The 14,719-nt window shown below is 46.1% G+C and overlaps 1 protein-coding gene across 4 annotated transcripts in view; it reads right to left on the bottom strand.

Moving 5' to 3' along the window:
* The window catches only part of N4BP2 (NEDD4 binding protein 2), a 1,530,410-nt gene that overhangs the window by 965,825 nt on the left and 549,866 nt on the right, over window positions 1-14,719 (bottom strand). For all 4 annotated transcript variants that reach the window (XM_085642232.1, XM_085642233.1, XM_085642234.1 and 1 more), the window contains one exon: window positions 3,562-3,717. In XM_085642232.1, the coding sequence (XP_085498358.1) occupies window positions 3,562-3,717 (156 nt within the window). The remainder of the gene's footprint in view (window positions 1-3,561; window positions 3,718-14,719) is intronic.

Below are 14,719 nucleotides of genomic sequence, written 5' to 3' on the forward strand. Positions count from 1 at the left end.
CTCCATTTTGTAAATCAGTAACACCAAAAAACAGTTTTTATATACCCTAACGTCTCCCTCCCTGACTACAGATCTTGCTGATTTCCTTGAAGCCATTTGTATCAGTAAAAACTCTGAGGCTAGCTTCGAGGTAGGTTATGAGTGTGGGGTGCTTTAAACCAGCGGGTGGTAGAGTGATTGAATAAGGGGGCCCCCTTGCACTACATTGCAGGGGGGCCCCCTAAGGTTTTGTTCCACCACTGACCTGAGTGCCCCCTATCTCCACGACCCCGACAGCCGTGGAGAAAAGGGCCGCCAAAAAACCCCCGTTACCTCGATTTTCCAAGTAAATGTTTCGGAGCCCGTACTGACCATGTCCGTGCGGCCAAGATGGTTGGTCACACCCCTCCTAAATATTACGTTTTATTGTTATTAACAACCTATTATCACTTTATTGCATCAACCTATGGATTTATTTTATATTGTCTTCCTTAATAATTTTGGACCTGTTTGCCAAATGCCTACCAAATTTTGCAGCCTTGTTCCACCCTTTGAGAAAGGAGCAAACAATTTGCAGGGTTTAGTCAAGGGGGTCTGAAGAAAAAAGGGGGGTCGCAAACAACGCAATGTATTTCAAATAGACTTTTGTGTTTTCCGTTCCACAGTCGCATTTTGTTACAATGTGGTAGGATTACATATTATAGTGTCTACATGATTAATTTGTGTGGTTTAGGTAAGGAGTGTAAGTCATTTATATGTTTTGAGGCATTTAAATATATGTTTTTGAACTACTTTAGCGAAATATGGGGGTATTTCACGATAATGCCACAGTATATAGTGATTAGAAGTCATTAGTTGATTGTCTAATCATTGGCTTTAGAAAAGTTAAACACAGCTATATTGATTGCCCTTTCTCTGTGTTTGTAACGCCCTGAACGTCTCAGGATCGTTTAACAGACACGACAATGAGGACGCAACCACTTGTGAAGGGTTAGTTCTTTTAATGAAGGCAAATAAAATACAAAGAACAAACAAAAGTTATAGTCACTGGAATCCTCCAGGCTAAGTACGTTACCAGCCCACAGCACGGATGGTCCTAACCGTCCTCTGCATATACACCGATCCCGGCGTATGCCAACAGAGGGCAGAAATGAAATGGCCGACAATGCCAATCGGTAGGCTGTGAGGGGCACGAAGAGTGTTGGGGAGAATCGAGGAGTCAGGGAAACACCCAGCCGGGGTCTCTACCTGAAGGGAGCAGCCGCTCAACCTCTTCCTCAGACTGCACCGGGACGCGGAGTCACCTCCTGGTGATGCGTCACCGATACCCCAATCACAAGCAAGAAGACTGAACCGAGAGCAGCCGCTCGATCGATCCTGTGGACTTCTGAGTCTGTAACGCGGCAAACACCTCCTGGTGTGCGTTACAGCTGGCAGTCCCTGTGTCTCTGGTCGGGCTGGGAGTTACGACTCCAACCAGCAAAAGCGCCACTGCGCTTGGACTCAGCCGAGTCAAAAAGCGAAGCTCAATGGTTGACCGGTAGAGCTTCCGGGTCCTTCACAGGTGACGATGGGACAAGACACGGCCCAGGGAGTAACGACTCGACCTACCTCCGTTCTTGCCTTACTGGAGCACCACTCCGGAACACTGCTCTTCACGAAGCAGGTACGTCGGTGTAAACACAATATCCGACAGCCTTGTACCTCCCGGTTCCTCCCTTTATAGGGCGTGTTTTCCTTGAGTTATGTAACAGCTCTCCTGTTTACATAAGGGCGTGTTTCCCTTGAGTTATGTAACAGCTCTCCTGTTTACATAAGGGCGTGTTTCCCTTGAGTTATGTAACAGCTCTCCTGTTTACATAAGGGCGTGTTTCCCTTGAGTTACGTAACAGCTCTCCTGTTTACATAAGGGCGTGTTTCCCTTGTATGACAGGAATTCTTGACAGTGTTACACCTTCCGATGTAAGTAGGTATTAGGTGTGGTAATTTTGCCCTAACAATTACCACTTTAGTAAAGTTGTAATAGGTAGATCAAAATATTTATACTTCTCTATAAAAATAAAAAAAATACGAAGAGCGCGGTAGTACTGTAGTACACCCCAAAAAAAGTCTATAAGGCTAATATTTTTCTTATTTCATTTCTATACATTTTAACAGTTTTTTTTAAGTAGTGCGGTAACTTTTAGTAATTAGCCACTACTTTTTTTGTACATATATATGTAGAAAATTCAAAATACACTTTAGTACACTATGTTTATAAAATGTAGTGTCTTGTAGTGTATTTGCATTTTTTTTTGATACAGCAGTACTCTCGATTTCAGAAATATATATATATAATAAATATCTTTGCCTATCCTTTACTTTTGTAAAGGGAGTCATTAGACAATCACCTAATGACTTGTTATTGCTAAATACCACGGGAGGACCGCGGTACTACCGTGGCCACAGATCTAGCTAAAGAGAAAACACTTAAATTGTATAAAATACTTACCCTACTCACCAGCAGTACCCGAAAGAATAATCTGTGCACCATAATATAGAATGCTTCCAAATTTCATAAAAATCCGATTGATGGTTTTTGTGCCACATGAAATACAAAAGTCTATGTAAAATGCATTGGATTTTATGCCCCCCGGCTACACTAGACACGGCAGCAGGTCTCAAGAGACTCCCTTACCCTTCCTTGAATTACGTTGTCCTCCTTTTGTTGTACCCTATGTCCCCAGTTTGGTTCATACTGCACTATATCTGAACTGTTCACATGCAGGCCTTCCGGTGGTAAGACTCATCAACATCGATACGCCTTGCCTATAGACACTGCCCTACGACCTCTTGTGGTCACTGTGATACACTCATCTGTCTCTTCCTTTGCTGTTGGGTACTACACACTGTACAGTTAGCAACCATCTTTCCTTGACGCACGAGCACTGCTTTGTTTGTATGCTTAAAATGTGCAAAATATTAATAAAAAGATTTTTTTTAAAAAATTGCATTGGATTTTATGCCAGTTTTGGGACCCTCCTTTCTGTTTTTTTGCACCCTCTTGACGAAACACCATGAAACTTTCAGGACTCCAAGGATGAAACAGGAAAAGTAAGTCTGCAAAGTTTCACGGACATTCAGCAAACGGCTGTAAAAATTAAGGGACAAAAAATTAATCCCTATCCCCGGTCACCTTAACTATAACTACAGAGTGGCTACTGCCACTTTGTAATGAATAAATACATATTTTTTTTTCCTCCTTTCCTCCTCAAAAGCCTCCAAGGACGGCGACGACACACACAGGTAAGTTTCAAGTTTCTGTTTAATTTTCATTGCGACTCTTCATCAAACGCGTTTCGGCTATTACTAGCCTTGTTCACTGATGGCGAGATGCTGTTATTTCCACACATTTAAAATACCACAAAACCATGTGACCATAGACAGACTGTGGCACAATCACTTGCTTCCGTAAACATAATGGCTTTCTGAATGGGCAATAAATGTTCCTGGCAGTGACAATCACACTAGGTAACTAACCCCCCCACACACACTAACCCACACACACACTAACCACTAAAAAAATCAATCTCTCTCTCTTACCCGTCAGCTTTATCCATCTCAAAGGTTTGATCCAGGTCAGACTTCTCAGGCTTGATGCAAGCGGATGAATTCATTATGGAATTCGCAGAAACCTGTTGTTCATAGCTGCTTAGCATTCGTCTGATCTTTTCTTTGGTTATGCCATGAATGTTTCGTCTTCAGAACAAGGACAAAGAATGGAAATGTGGATATGAAACATTGAAACTGGCATAAAAAAATATATAATACCAGTATTTAAATTCACAGAATTTAATTTTACTCTCTTGACACAAAGTGTAGGATTTGCATAAGCCTCATGCTTCTATACATGTAGAAAGCTTTCATTCTATGTCAGGAACCGGAGGAGAAGATTAGGCTTAACTTTCCTTGCTTTATTTCACCAACACACAAAGAAGCTACCCTGAAGGGAAATGACCGGGAATTACTAAGTACTAGGTGGAGTACCAGGCATCTAAAAAAAAGTGAAGGACTGTCCTCACACACCACCAGGTGTCATGCTTCATCATCGGCAGTCCTCGCTCTCTAGAAACTGCGTTTGGTAGAGAGCGGGCCTCCACCTGGAGACAGGGAGTCACTTCTAAAGAGAGTAGGAGAGACCTGTAATTTAGGAGGTAAACAATCACCAATGCACGTCATTTGAAAACTAAAGGGACGGTAAAATTACAGTCCCTTTGGTTTTCAAAGGCCGTGCATTGGCGATTGTTTACCTCCTAAATTTTTATTTCATCCCTTTCAGTGTGCCTACAGGGGTCTCTCCTACTCTCTTCCAATGGGGCATTTAGGACACTCTCTTGGGGTAAGATTGTGAGCTGGTCTCACAAGGATTTGTAAAATGTACTATGTGACTCACGTTTGTAGTGGCTCGTGTTTTCCATCCACATGCAATAATCACTATATTTGCATTGTATGTATGCTATATTTTTATTGTGTGACCGGATATCGTGCAGACATCATACTGATGGCAATCTCACATTAGCATTACAGGTTTAAGAACACCTTTCAGGTAGAGGTTGACACAGGTCACCTTATATAGTGGTAATATTGGACCAACTTTGGTAAGATAGGACCTCATGTCTTTTCTGTCCTGATGAATGCCACGGACCCTAAGGGCCACTTTGGCAGAAACATGTTGACAACAATGACCACTGTGGTGATGGGATACTAACTCCCCCATCTCCCACACTTACTTTTAATACCAAGTAAATGTCCAGCGAATAAATGTATTTCAGCTTTTACATTGGTTTCTTAAATAACTTTTTGCACGGGCCCCCACTTTAGAAGTGCCTCCTTGTCACCAGGTGTAGGCCTGCTCTCTACCAAATGCAGTTTCTAGAGAGCGAGGACTGCCGATGATGAAGTATGACACCTGGTGGTGTGTGAGGACAGTCCTTCCTTTTTTTTTTAGATGCCCGGTACTCCACCTTGTACCGTGTAACTCCCGGTCACTTCCCTTCAGGGTAGCTTCTTTGTGTGTACATTATTAGTTGGAGGCCAGCTCACCCCGAATACCCCGTAGCCTCTAGTTCACTCCTGCTGGAAAATCCAGGGTGTTGTGTGTTTATATTATTTCACCATCAGCCATTTAAGGTATGTAACAAAACAACTACATTTCCCATCAAACCATGGCAATAAGAAACAAACAAGTCCTCCAATCAGAACAGTCAGTCCTTCAACAGTCCCCGTAGATGCTCCATCCTCCTCTTTCTTTCTGCTCCAGTAGCCATAAAGATGTGTTTTCCTCTTGCTCCATTTATTGCTCTAATTGTTCTTTGATTATTGATTCAAATAGTGGGTCAAGTGTTGCTTACCGCTTTTGCCTGCTATTTTGGCTTATGCCGTACCGCCTCTGCCCAGAAACACTAGTTAATGGAATGGCAGGAACGATCCTCGCTCCTTCTCAATCTCTGTGATTTTAGTCAGGCTCTCCACACGGTGCGGGCATCAGACTGCTAGGGGGCCGCACTGATACACATATTTACCTATCAATTATGATTTTTGTCAGATTATGGATGTGTCCATTTTCAGGGCTGTGTCCCAGGTGTTGGCGCCCCTGGAGAAGAAAATTGAAGAATTGCAGGCTCAGTGCCCTAGACCTCTTGAACCAAGGGAAGAACTCACAGGGTCTCTACCTCCAGGGCAACCCACAACAAACCTTGACAGCAAGCGCAAGCGGGCAGCCGATAGCGGCATCAATGTAGATGCTTTCGCTCACCTCAAGGTGTTCATGGAATCCCAACCCTCAACCTCCGCTCAACTGGGCATGTTAGGAGGGCCCGCCTTCATTGCTACCAATTTAACCCGGGGGATGGGGAGGACTCGCCCAATACAACGGATGGGGATCCGTCCGGCCTTGGATTCCATCCGGTGGCCCTCCTTCTGTGGGGGGTGATAATTTTGGGGATACTCCTTCTGGGACTTCGGATATGATTGACCTGGAGGACCTTCTGAACCCTTCTTCCGTAGAGTTGTCCCCAGACCCTAAGGGGCCTCATACATAGAAGGATGGTTACATAAACCATTGGACAAAGAGGTACATAATAGTCTCCGTGCAGAACGCCCCAGATCCACTTTGAAAGACAGAGTAGCCTCTACCTCGGGAATTGATCCCAAAATGGTGACCTTCTTAATGACATTTTTGAGGGAACCTAACAAATGTATCCACAAATCTTGGCGATCTTGCCAAGATAAACTGCTGGATATGGTCGGCCTGCTGTCCAAGATTTTGGACATGGCTGAGGCTGGGAAAGCATCTGGGCCCCTTATTGCTCCTGAGGTATTGCCCAGTTGGGCTCAGAGGGCCATAATTCTGTTGGGGAATGCAAATTGTGCAATCACCATTAAATGACGCAGGTCTCCATTGATTAAAATCGACCCAAAGCTAGGGGAGCTTTTGAATTTGAAGGCAGGCCTTATTGCTGAAAGGAATCTGTTTGGGGATCCTTTTTTTAAAGAATTGGGAAATTTGTGAATACATTCACGTCCCTGGAAACAGACAAGACCTCTATTCAGCACATCTTCACACCACGTGTTTCTTTCGGTCGTGACAGAGGGCTCTCGACTGGCCCCGCCTCTTAACAGCCCTCCTCCTGAGGTGGTGACTATCACTGTGCACAGTGGCATGACCCAGCAAAATTTGGCACCTTTTACTCAGCCAGAACCAATCTCCGACACCGGAGGGTGAGAGGAAGAGGCAACGGATCGCACAATACCAAACAAGGCGAGAGTACAGTATTCCACAGGAATGCGACTGGGAGGCAGATTGGAGAATTTCTTCCAAAATTGGCAGGCCCTCACATTAAGAGGCATGGGCTTTCCAAACTGTACTGGGGTTCCAGATAGAATTTTCTGGTTCTCCAATTTGGCCGGCTCGTACAGTAGCATTAACCTTTTTCCCCAGAGCAGTCAGCTTTAGTAGATGCTGAGATTCTCCAACAGTTGGACAAAGGGACCATTGTCTGTACCACTCTCCATCCCTATGGTTTTCTCAGCAACCTCTTCCAGATAGAGAAGAGTGATGGAGGATACCGCCCAGTTATTAACCTGTGGGAATTCACTGAGTGGTTGATATACAGTCATTTCAATATGGAGGGTAGCCACCTCTTCTGAGATCTCCTGCAACCTCAGGATTGGAATCAATGACCACGTTCTGGGTCTCACACAATTTTAGGGATGGCAGTGAGGGGACTTTGTGCACCTTAATGTAAAACCATTAACCGGTGTGAGGGAAGGGGAATTGTAGGCAGAGGCATTCACTTCTTTTTTAATGCTGCTTTAAGTAGTTAAAAACCTGCCTCCCCCTTAAAGCACTTAGGCGCTCTCGTACCTCTGCTAGCCACACTCATCCTGGAACCTGGCTCGCTTGCGCGTGGTTCCTTTGTGTCTGTTCGCTTCCCCGGGACATGTCGAACACCGCCTCCATCTATCCCAGTCCCGCGTCAAAGTTTCTGGGCAGTGTGTTGGTTTCGAGCGTGAAGTCTGCCAAAGCCTGAGCACTGAATCGTTCGGCGTGGTGCCCCCCGGTAGCTTCTTTCTGTGGTTTCTCATCGCATCCAGCGATAATCACACACCACTTGGTTTCGCTTCCAGGCTTTTCATTGATGTAGTCCTCACCTCCCATTGGGTTAGGAGGTATGCTGAAAGCGACGCATTTTGGATGGGCGGGGCCTTCACCCCAGACATTTCCTTCCTTAAAGGAGCCACAGTAATATACCACGGCAGCAAATGGGGACACCGAGGGATTTCTATGCTGCAACAAGAAGGGCAGGGCATGGTCAGGTAAAATGTGTTCATCGGAGTCACCATGTACCCGCCAGTCAGAGGCCTAGTGACACAGGTCATCATACTTCAACATGGGGAAGGCTCCTCCTTTAAGGCAGAAGAGCATTGCCCCACAAACATTTACCCCCAGAGAGAGAAAAATAAAATGGTAATAAAGTTACTGTATTATCATTTTATTTTTCAAAACACCGTCTCGAGCCAAGCATCAGGACAGGGCTTTTTGATTTTTGCTGCAGTCAGTCAGGAAGCATCAGAAAGCAGTTTTGGGCAGGGCACTTTAAGTTTCAAGTGCACATGTCCTTTTGGCCGGCCATCTTGAGACGGCCAGCCAGACATGCGCATTTTTAATCTCTCTAACCCAGCCGTCTAAGACAGCTGGGTTAGAGACAGCATGGGGCTCCAGTGTCCACGAGAGTGCCTAAGGAGGCCGCTCCCTCCCATCCTGGAGCTTCTGCCATGCAACATGACCGCAGTGCCAGGATTGGTTACTGCAGTTTCCTGGGACCCGAACGAGGAGAATGCTTTGCCAGGTAATCAAGTGGAATTATTTTTTGTTTACTTATTTTTGTACTTTTATATTTGTCACCCCCACCACCCTCCTTACATGACAGTCGCCACTGCTCCCACAAGGGAGAAAAAGATGGGAGAAAAACGTAAAAATAAGGAGTTCTCAAAAGGGCCCCAAATAAATTCCCAAGGGAATATCAGTAACCACTCCCAGTCTGAACCCGAAAAGAAGGAATTCTTTGACAAGCAGACAGAAAAGTTTGTCCCCCAGTGCACAGAGTGCTATAAGTATGGGCACTCCAAGGGCAACTTCAAATGTCCAAAGAGGGCACCGCCCCCGAATGGTGGACAGGCATCAGGTTTGTCGAGAGTAGTGCTTGGGGGAGGAGGTAATCCCAGTTAGCTTTGCAGAGTAGACGGAGGTGACCCTAGTTTCCCTGGGGGATAAGGAGAAGGTGCCAAAAGCGCATATGCCTGACAATATATCTAAGTACAGGCAGTGAGTCATAAAGATATAGGGACACAGGAGCCATCATGACTACAGAAAAGTGTCAGCTAGTGTCCTCAGAGCAGGTCCTCCCTAATACATTCCACCAGGTCACAGTCATGGACATGGGGCAGCCCTTGTTCTGGTGGTCCCCCAGTGTTACACGGTCTTCCTACTGGGTTTGCCTTATAACATTCCCCTTGCAGGACACCTGGGCCAAGACAAGCCCTTCACCAAGCTTGTTGCCCACATTTATTGGCCTTGGATGAAGTCTGCCTCAGATGCATTCGGTAGGGCCTGTCCTACTTGTCAGGCCAGTAGGAAGTCAGGGAAAAGCTCAAAACTTCCCTGGCCCCATTACCTGTCACTGGCACTCTCTTTGAGAGGGTTAGAATCAACATTGTGGGACCCTTAGTCCCCAAAACAACTTTAGGCAACAGATTAATTCTGGCCTTGGTGGACAAGGCCACACGCTACCCAGAGGCCATCACTATGAGGTCGGTGACTGTACCTGTGGTGGCCAGGGCCCCGATGGGCATTTTTGCTCATGAAGGGTTCCCCAAAGAGGTATTGTCCAAGAGAGGTACTGACCATGTCAGTATACACGAAGTCCATGTGGGATGAGTGTGGGGAAACCTATAAGTTCTCCACCTCCTATCACCCCCAAACCAATGTTCTTGTGGAGAGATTCAACAAGACCTTGAAGGGCATGATAATGGGCCTACCTGAGCCCATGAGGCGTAAGTGGGAAGTCCTCCTATCATGCCTTCTCTTTGCCTACAGGGTTGGATCACAAAAGGGAGCTAGATTTAGTACCTTTAAACTCCTCTGTGGAACACTGCCAGGGAACCTCTTAGCCTTGTGAGAGAGGAGTGGGAGAGGGTATTACCCCTCATCAGCTAGTTCTTTTTGCACCCCTCATCAGCTAGTTCTTTTTGCATTTGTCACCCTAAGTGGTGTAGGTATTCCCAGATTGGGGTCCTGTGCTAACCATGCCACTGGATTCAAGCTATCTTGGCTGATGAGGGATGATAACCTGGTCCTAGAATGCTTGTTCCCAGTCACGGGAGGACCTCGCCTGGTAGTTTGGGCTGGACTGTTCCTATGGGGAGCAGGGTCAAGACTGATTTGCATATAGAAGGGTCCAACCTGGAATGGCATGGTGAGCAAACAAACAATAACTTTAGGCCCAGATCTCTGTACTGGGGTTTTTTGACATTGTAAAGCATTCGGTTCATCATTTGTTCTTTTTGCATGTGTCCCCCTAAGTGGGAAGGGACTTGGGTCCCATGCTCACCATGGCACCGGAGTCAAGCTATCCTGGCTAATGAAGGGTGATATCCCAAAACCAGTCCTAGGATGCTTGTTGTTCCGGTCCAGGGAGGACCTGGTCTGGCAGTTCGGGCTGGGCTGTTCCCATGGGGAGCATGGTCAAGGCTGATTTGCATATGGGTGGGTCGAAAGTGGAATGGCTTGGTGAGCAAAAATAAACCCCACAAATGATAGATTTAGGACCAGATCTCTGTACTGGGGTTGAGTGTTTTACATTGTTCAGCATTTTGTCCATCATTTGATTTTTTTGCACTTTGAGAAAATTGGCATTTTTTTTGCCTCAGCCATTTAGTGCCAGTAGCTTGGCTCTGGTCACATGACTTGGTGTAGCTGAAAGTTGAGCTTTGTGTATTACTCCTACACAGCCACACAAAATAGGGAGCGTAGGTGTGCCTGGATGGGCCATCACTGGCAGGACGGGAGGGAAGAGGGAGCTGGGAACAGCCCTACTTACACTTGAACAGAATGCGTCTTGCATCCACACAAAGGGCTGTATATCTTCCTGTAGTTAGTCTGGAGCCAGGACAGGGAAGGCTGGATGCCTGGGGACCTCAAGGGAAACCTCTAAAAGCTTCTCACCCACTTCAAAGGCACAACTGGATATAAATACTAGGCCTCCTACAGCAACTCTTCAGTACACTTCTGGAGCTGCAGATACTCTGGCAGGAGGGACAGCTGTGTTGCTACAAGGACTGCAACTCTGTGGGACTACTGCTCTAGAGGAATTGCTGCTCTGCTGCTATCTTGCCAGGGGAAGAAGAACTGGCCCTGTACCTTCATCTTGAACCCAGGACCTCAGAGTGACTCCAAGGGCTAATCTGCTGGCCTCCTGATCTGAGCATAAGGGACATAAAAAGCTCTCTAACCAGGTCCTGGACCCAGCTGCAGCGGGTTTCTGACCCCAAAGTGGTGCTCCTCAAGTCCTGGCCCTTTGATGTGGCTGAGCGAGCTTAAATCAAGCTTTGGGCTCTCTGTGACTGAAAACGGGCACGTTCACACAGAGACTGTGGCGCGTGCACCCAAAATCAGCGCGTAGCTCTGCCAGCCAGTCTCTTCACACTGCAGCATTGACTGCTCGCAGGGGATCGTCAACGCAAAGCTCCAGCCCGCCCGTCTGCAAGGCACAGGAATGCACTTCACGCCACGCCAACAGCCTCCCTTGACGCTTTCCTTGATCCTTGTGGCCCTCTCCAACGTGAACAGGACTCTTGCCGCATAAGTTGAGAAGGTAAAACTTCAGCAGGACTAATTGAGACTTTATCTGACCTGTGGTCCATTGCAGATGGCCTGAACTTTTGACTTTGACCCGGTCCAATGTGGCCAGATAGCCATGGTTGGATCTTTGTGCTTTTAGGGACTATTTTACACGTTATTCTTTAAAAATTCATAACTCTGGTTATACTGATTTGATTATTGTCATTTTGGTCTTGTTTTATTACATTCCGATGTATTTTTCTAACCTAGTGTGGGATCTTTCTGTGTGGTGCTTTCACTGTTTTGCACAAATACTTTACACATTGCCATTAAGTTAAGACTCTGTGCCAAGCTACCAGAGGGTTGAGCACAGGTTAATTTGGAGGTTGCTTGTGACATCACCCTGACAAGGATATTGGTTGCTGCTTGACCAGGGCTCACACCACAATCAACCAACAACCCACTTTCTTACATTGACTATTTAGTTGTCCTTTATTTAGTAAATAACACAAGGTAGCAGGGAACCTGTGGGAAGGGTGGGTGTGCAGTTAATGTTGAAAACTCTAATTTAGGGACGCAAGGCCACTCCCTTAATAAAAACATCTTTATGAACTTGCTGGATAGTATTCCTAAAAAGTTATTCACATTCAGTGGCATGCATCATTATCAGTTATACATCATTTTGTACCTCCTTGCTGTGACCATCATGTACGTATCAGGCTCCTATGCGAGCTTTTAGGAAGGTGAAAAGTTAACCTATTGTTATATATGCAGAAACAACGCTGGAAATGTCACTCTGTAAATGTGAGATGGAGTAGTCTTATCCATCAACCACCTCAACCAATGTGGGTGTTTGCAATTTTAAAGGACCTCAGATATTAAAAATGTGTATTGGATGGTGAGCACTTAATATGTTTTAATTGACAATTTTGTTACATTTCACTTGCTGCATACATTTTCCACATCAGGTATGACAGTGCTCTGGTGCGGGCTTAAATGGTTCAGTCAGCCTGTGTAGCAACACATTTACATATGGATAAGTAAAAACTAAAGGAGTACAATGCTATGCCATCAACAGCAACCAAGGACCAACTGTCAGAATGAGAACTAAACTATTATCAGATAAAATAATCAACTCTGCTAGTTTCCCTGCCACTCTACCCCGCCCACACGCAACAATATCTCGAATCACCGGCACAATTAGCTGCTATCCCTCAATAGGACGAACAATCGGCAACACGTCCGAGATACATTACTATGGTCAGCATGGGGAAGCACAGCATTCTTTCTGGTCACATACTCCTTCCATTGTTCCTTGAGATTACATCTCCATTCCCGAGCTCTGGCATCCATATGGACCGAGAGCTTGGCATTCGCCCAGTGGAGCACTTCTATCTGCCACACAACCACTTGGGGAGCGAGTGCATCCTTTCAGGACATGGCAATGCATCTTTTTGCTAAAACCAGCGCTAGTGTCTGGAACCCTCTCAATTGTTTTGTTCATTTTTTCTATTCTCTCTGGGGAAAGAGAAGTGTGATGCATGTAGCTGAATTTTGTAAAACGGAATCGTGCATTCCGTGTGGCTGTTCTAACTGAGCCCAGAAATGTGCACCATGTGGAGCCCTGCAATTCTGTATTCTGTTTCTCTTCACACCTTCTCTTAAAGACCGGGAACCCATTATACGCACCATCTTCCCGCAATGCTCCATATATGTGTGAGATAGCCCGTCTAGAGCCCTTGAGGGTTAACATCGATTCCAATGGACCGGCCACCGTTATAGGGTTCCCATCCAACCTCCACAGTTCCCTGCCACCCCTCTCAGGGCTGAGTATAAAAGAAACTGCCCGGGTCTAGTCCGCCCCTTCCATCAATTCCTCAAAGGTGGAAAATCTACCATCTACTATTACATCTCCCCAGGTCATGTACCCACTGCAGTCCACAATTCCACCGGATAAATTCCTTTATTTTGTCTACACTGCGGAAGTACCCAGAGTGGGAGGCTGGATGAATAAGGTTTGACATGCGTAACGTGCATTTCGTCCAACTCCACGTTGCCACCTTCAATAACGTCTTGGCAATAGCACCTTGTGAAGGGGAGGTCAAGAACCACTCCAGTGATGAGGTTTCCCTGAAGGTAGTACTTATCAGATGACATTCCGTCGTCGCATCCAGCAACCAATGAGTGGCCATTGGAGTTGGGCCACGGCATAATAAAGCTCAATATTGGGAGCACCCAACCCTCCTTCCTCCAGTGCAGGGTATAATGTCTCTAATTTCACTCTATGTCTCTTAGTCGCCCAAATCAATGAGGCCATCAAACTTTGAAGGTCTAGGAAAAATGGCCTCTTTAATATCACCGGGAACGCTGCAAAGAAGTAAAGGAGTAATGGGAGAATCAACATTTAAGCAATAGACACTCTACCCCAAAGGTGACAAAGGTAGCTGTGTCTAGAAGAACAAGTTACTTACCTTCGGTAACGATGTAACTGTAAGAGACATATATTAGTTATAGATTCCTTACCTTAGAATTCCCCCCAGGCATAAAACCGGAACCGGAGAAACTTTTTCTTAGCAGTACCCCTGTGCGTCGGTAGGTGGCGTAGTTAGACTCCGCATCCACCGTCGGCGTCGTGGTCGCCGGAGTGACGTTGCGGTGTCTACTTAGACGCCCTCCCTGCATGCTGACGTCAATTCTGACATGACTTTCCACGCCAGAAGTGCAGAGTCATGCAAGACACTGACCACTGGTGCACAAAAGTAGGGCCCTTTAAGGGAGTTTCTATCCCTAGAAGTCAGTTCACAGAATGGGGAGGATGGGTGGGGTGGTAAGGAATCTATACCTAATATTACAGATACATTGTTATCGAAGGTAAGTAACTTGTTCATCTGCTAGAGAGTATTAGTTATAGATTCCTTACCTTAGAATAGATACCCCAGCAATACCAACCACGGAGGTGGGTCTGCGAACTAAGTTCACCCCAGGAAGTCATTCAGAACAGAGCATCCGAAAAAGAAGTCTCTCCGGACTTGGCTATCCATGAAGTAATGCTGTGAAAATGTGTGCAAGGGTGCCCACATGGCTGCCTGGCAGATGTCAAGTAAGGGAACTCCATGTCCCAAAGCAGTAGAGGCTGCCATCGTCCTGGTAGAGTGGGTGCGTGGTCCTACTGGAGGTTCCTTTTTAGCCAAAGAATAGCAGATCTTAATGCATAGGACAACCCATCGAGAGATGGTACGTTTGTGCAATGCCCGACCTTTCCAGGCGCCCACACAACTCACGAAGAGTTGATCGTCCACTCGTAAATCTTTTGCGCTGTTAAGGTAGAGACAGCGCACGTTTTGGGTCCAAACGGTAGTC

This window comes from Triturus cristatus, chromosome 2_2 (genome assembly GCF_964204655.1).
Source record: "Triturus cristatus chromosome 2_2, aTriCri1.1, whole genome shotgun sequence".
Taxonomy (NCBI): domain Eukaryota; kingdom Metazoa; phylum Chordata; class Amphibia; order Caudata; family Salamandridae; genus Triturus; species Triturus cristatus.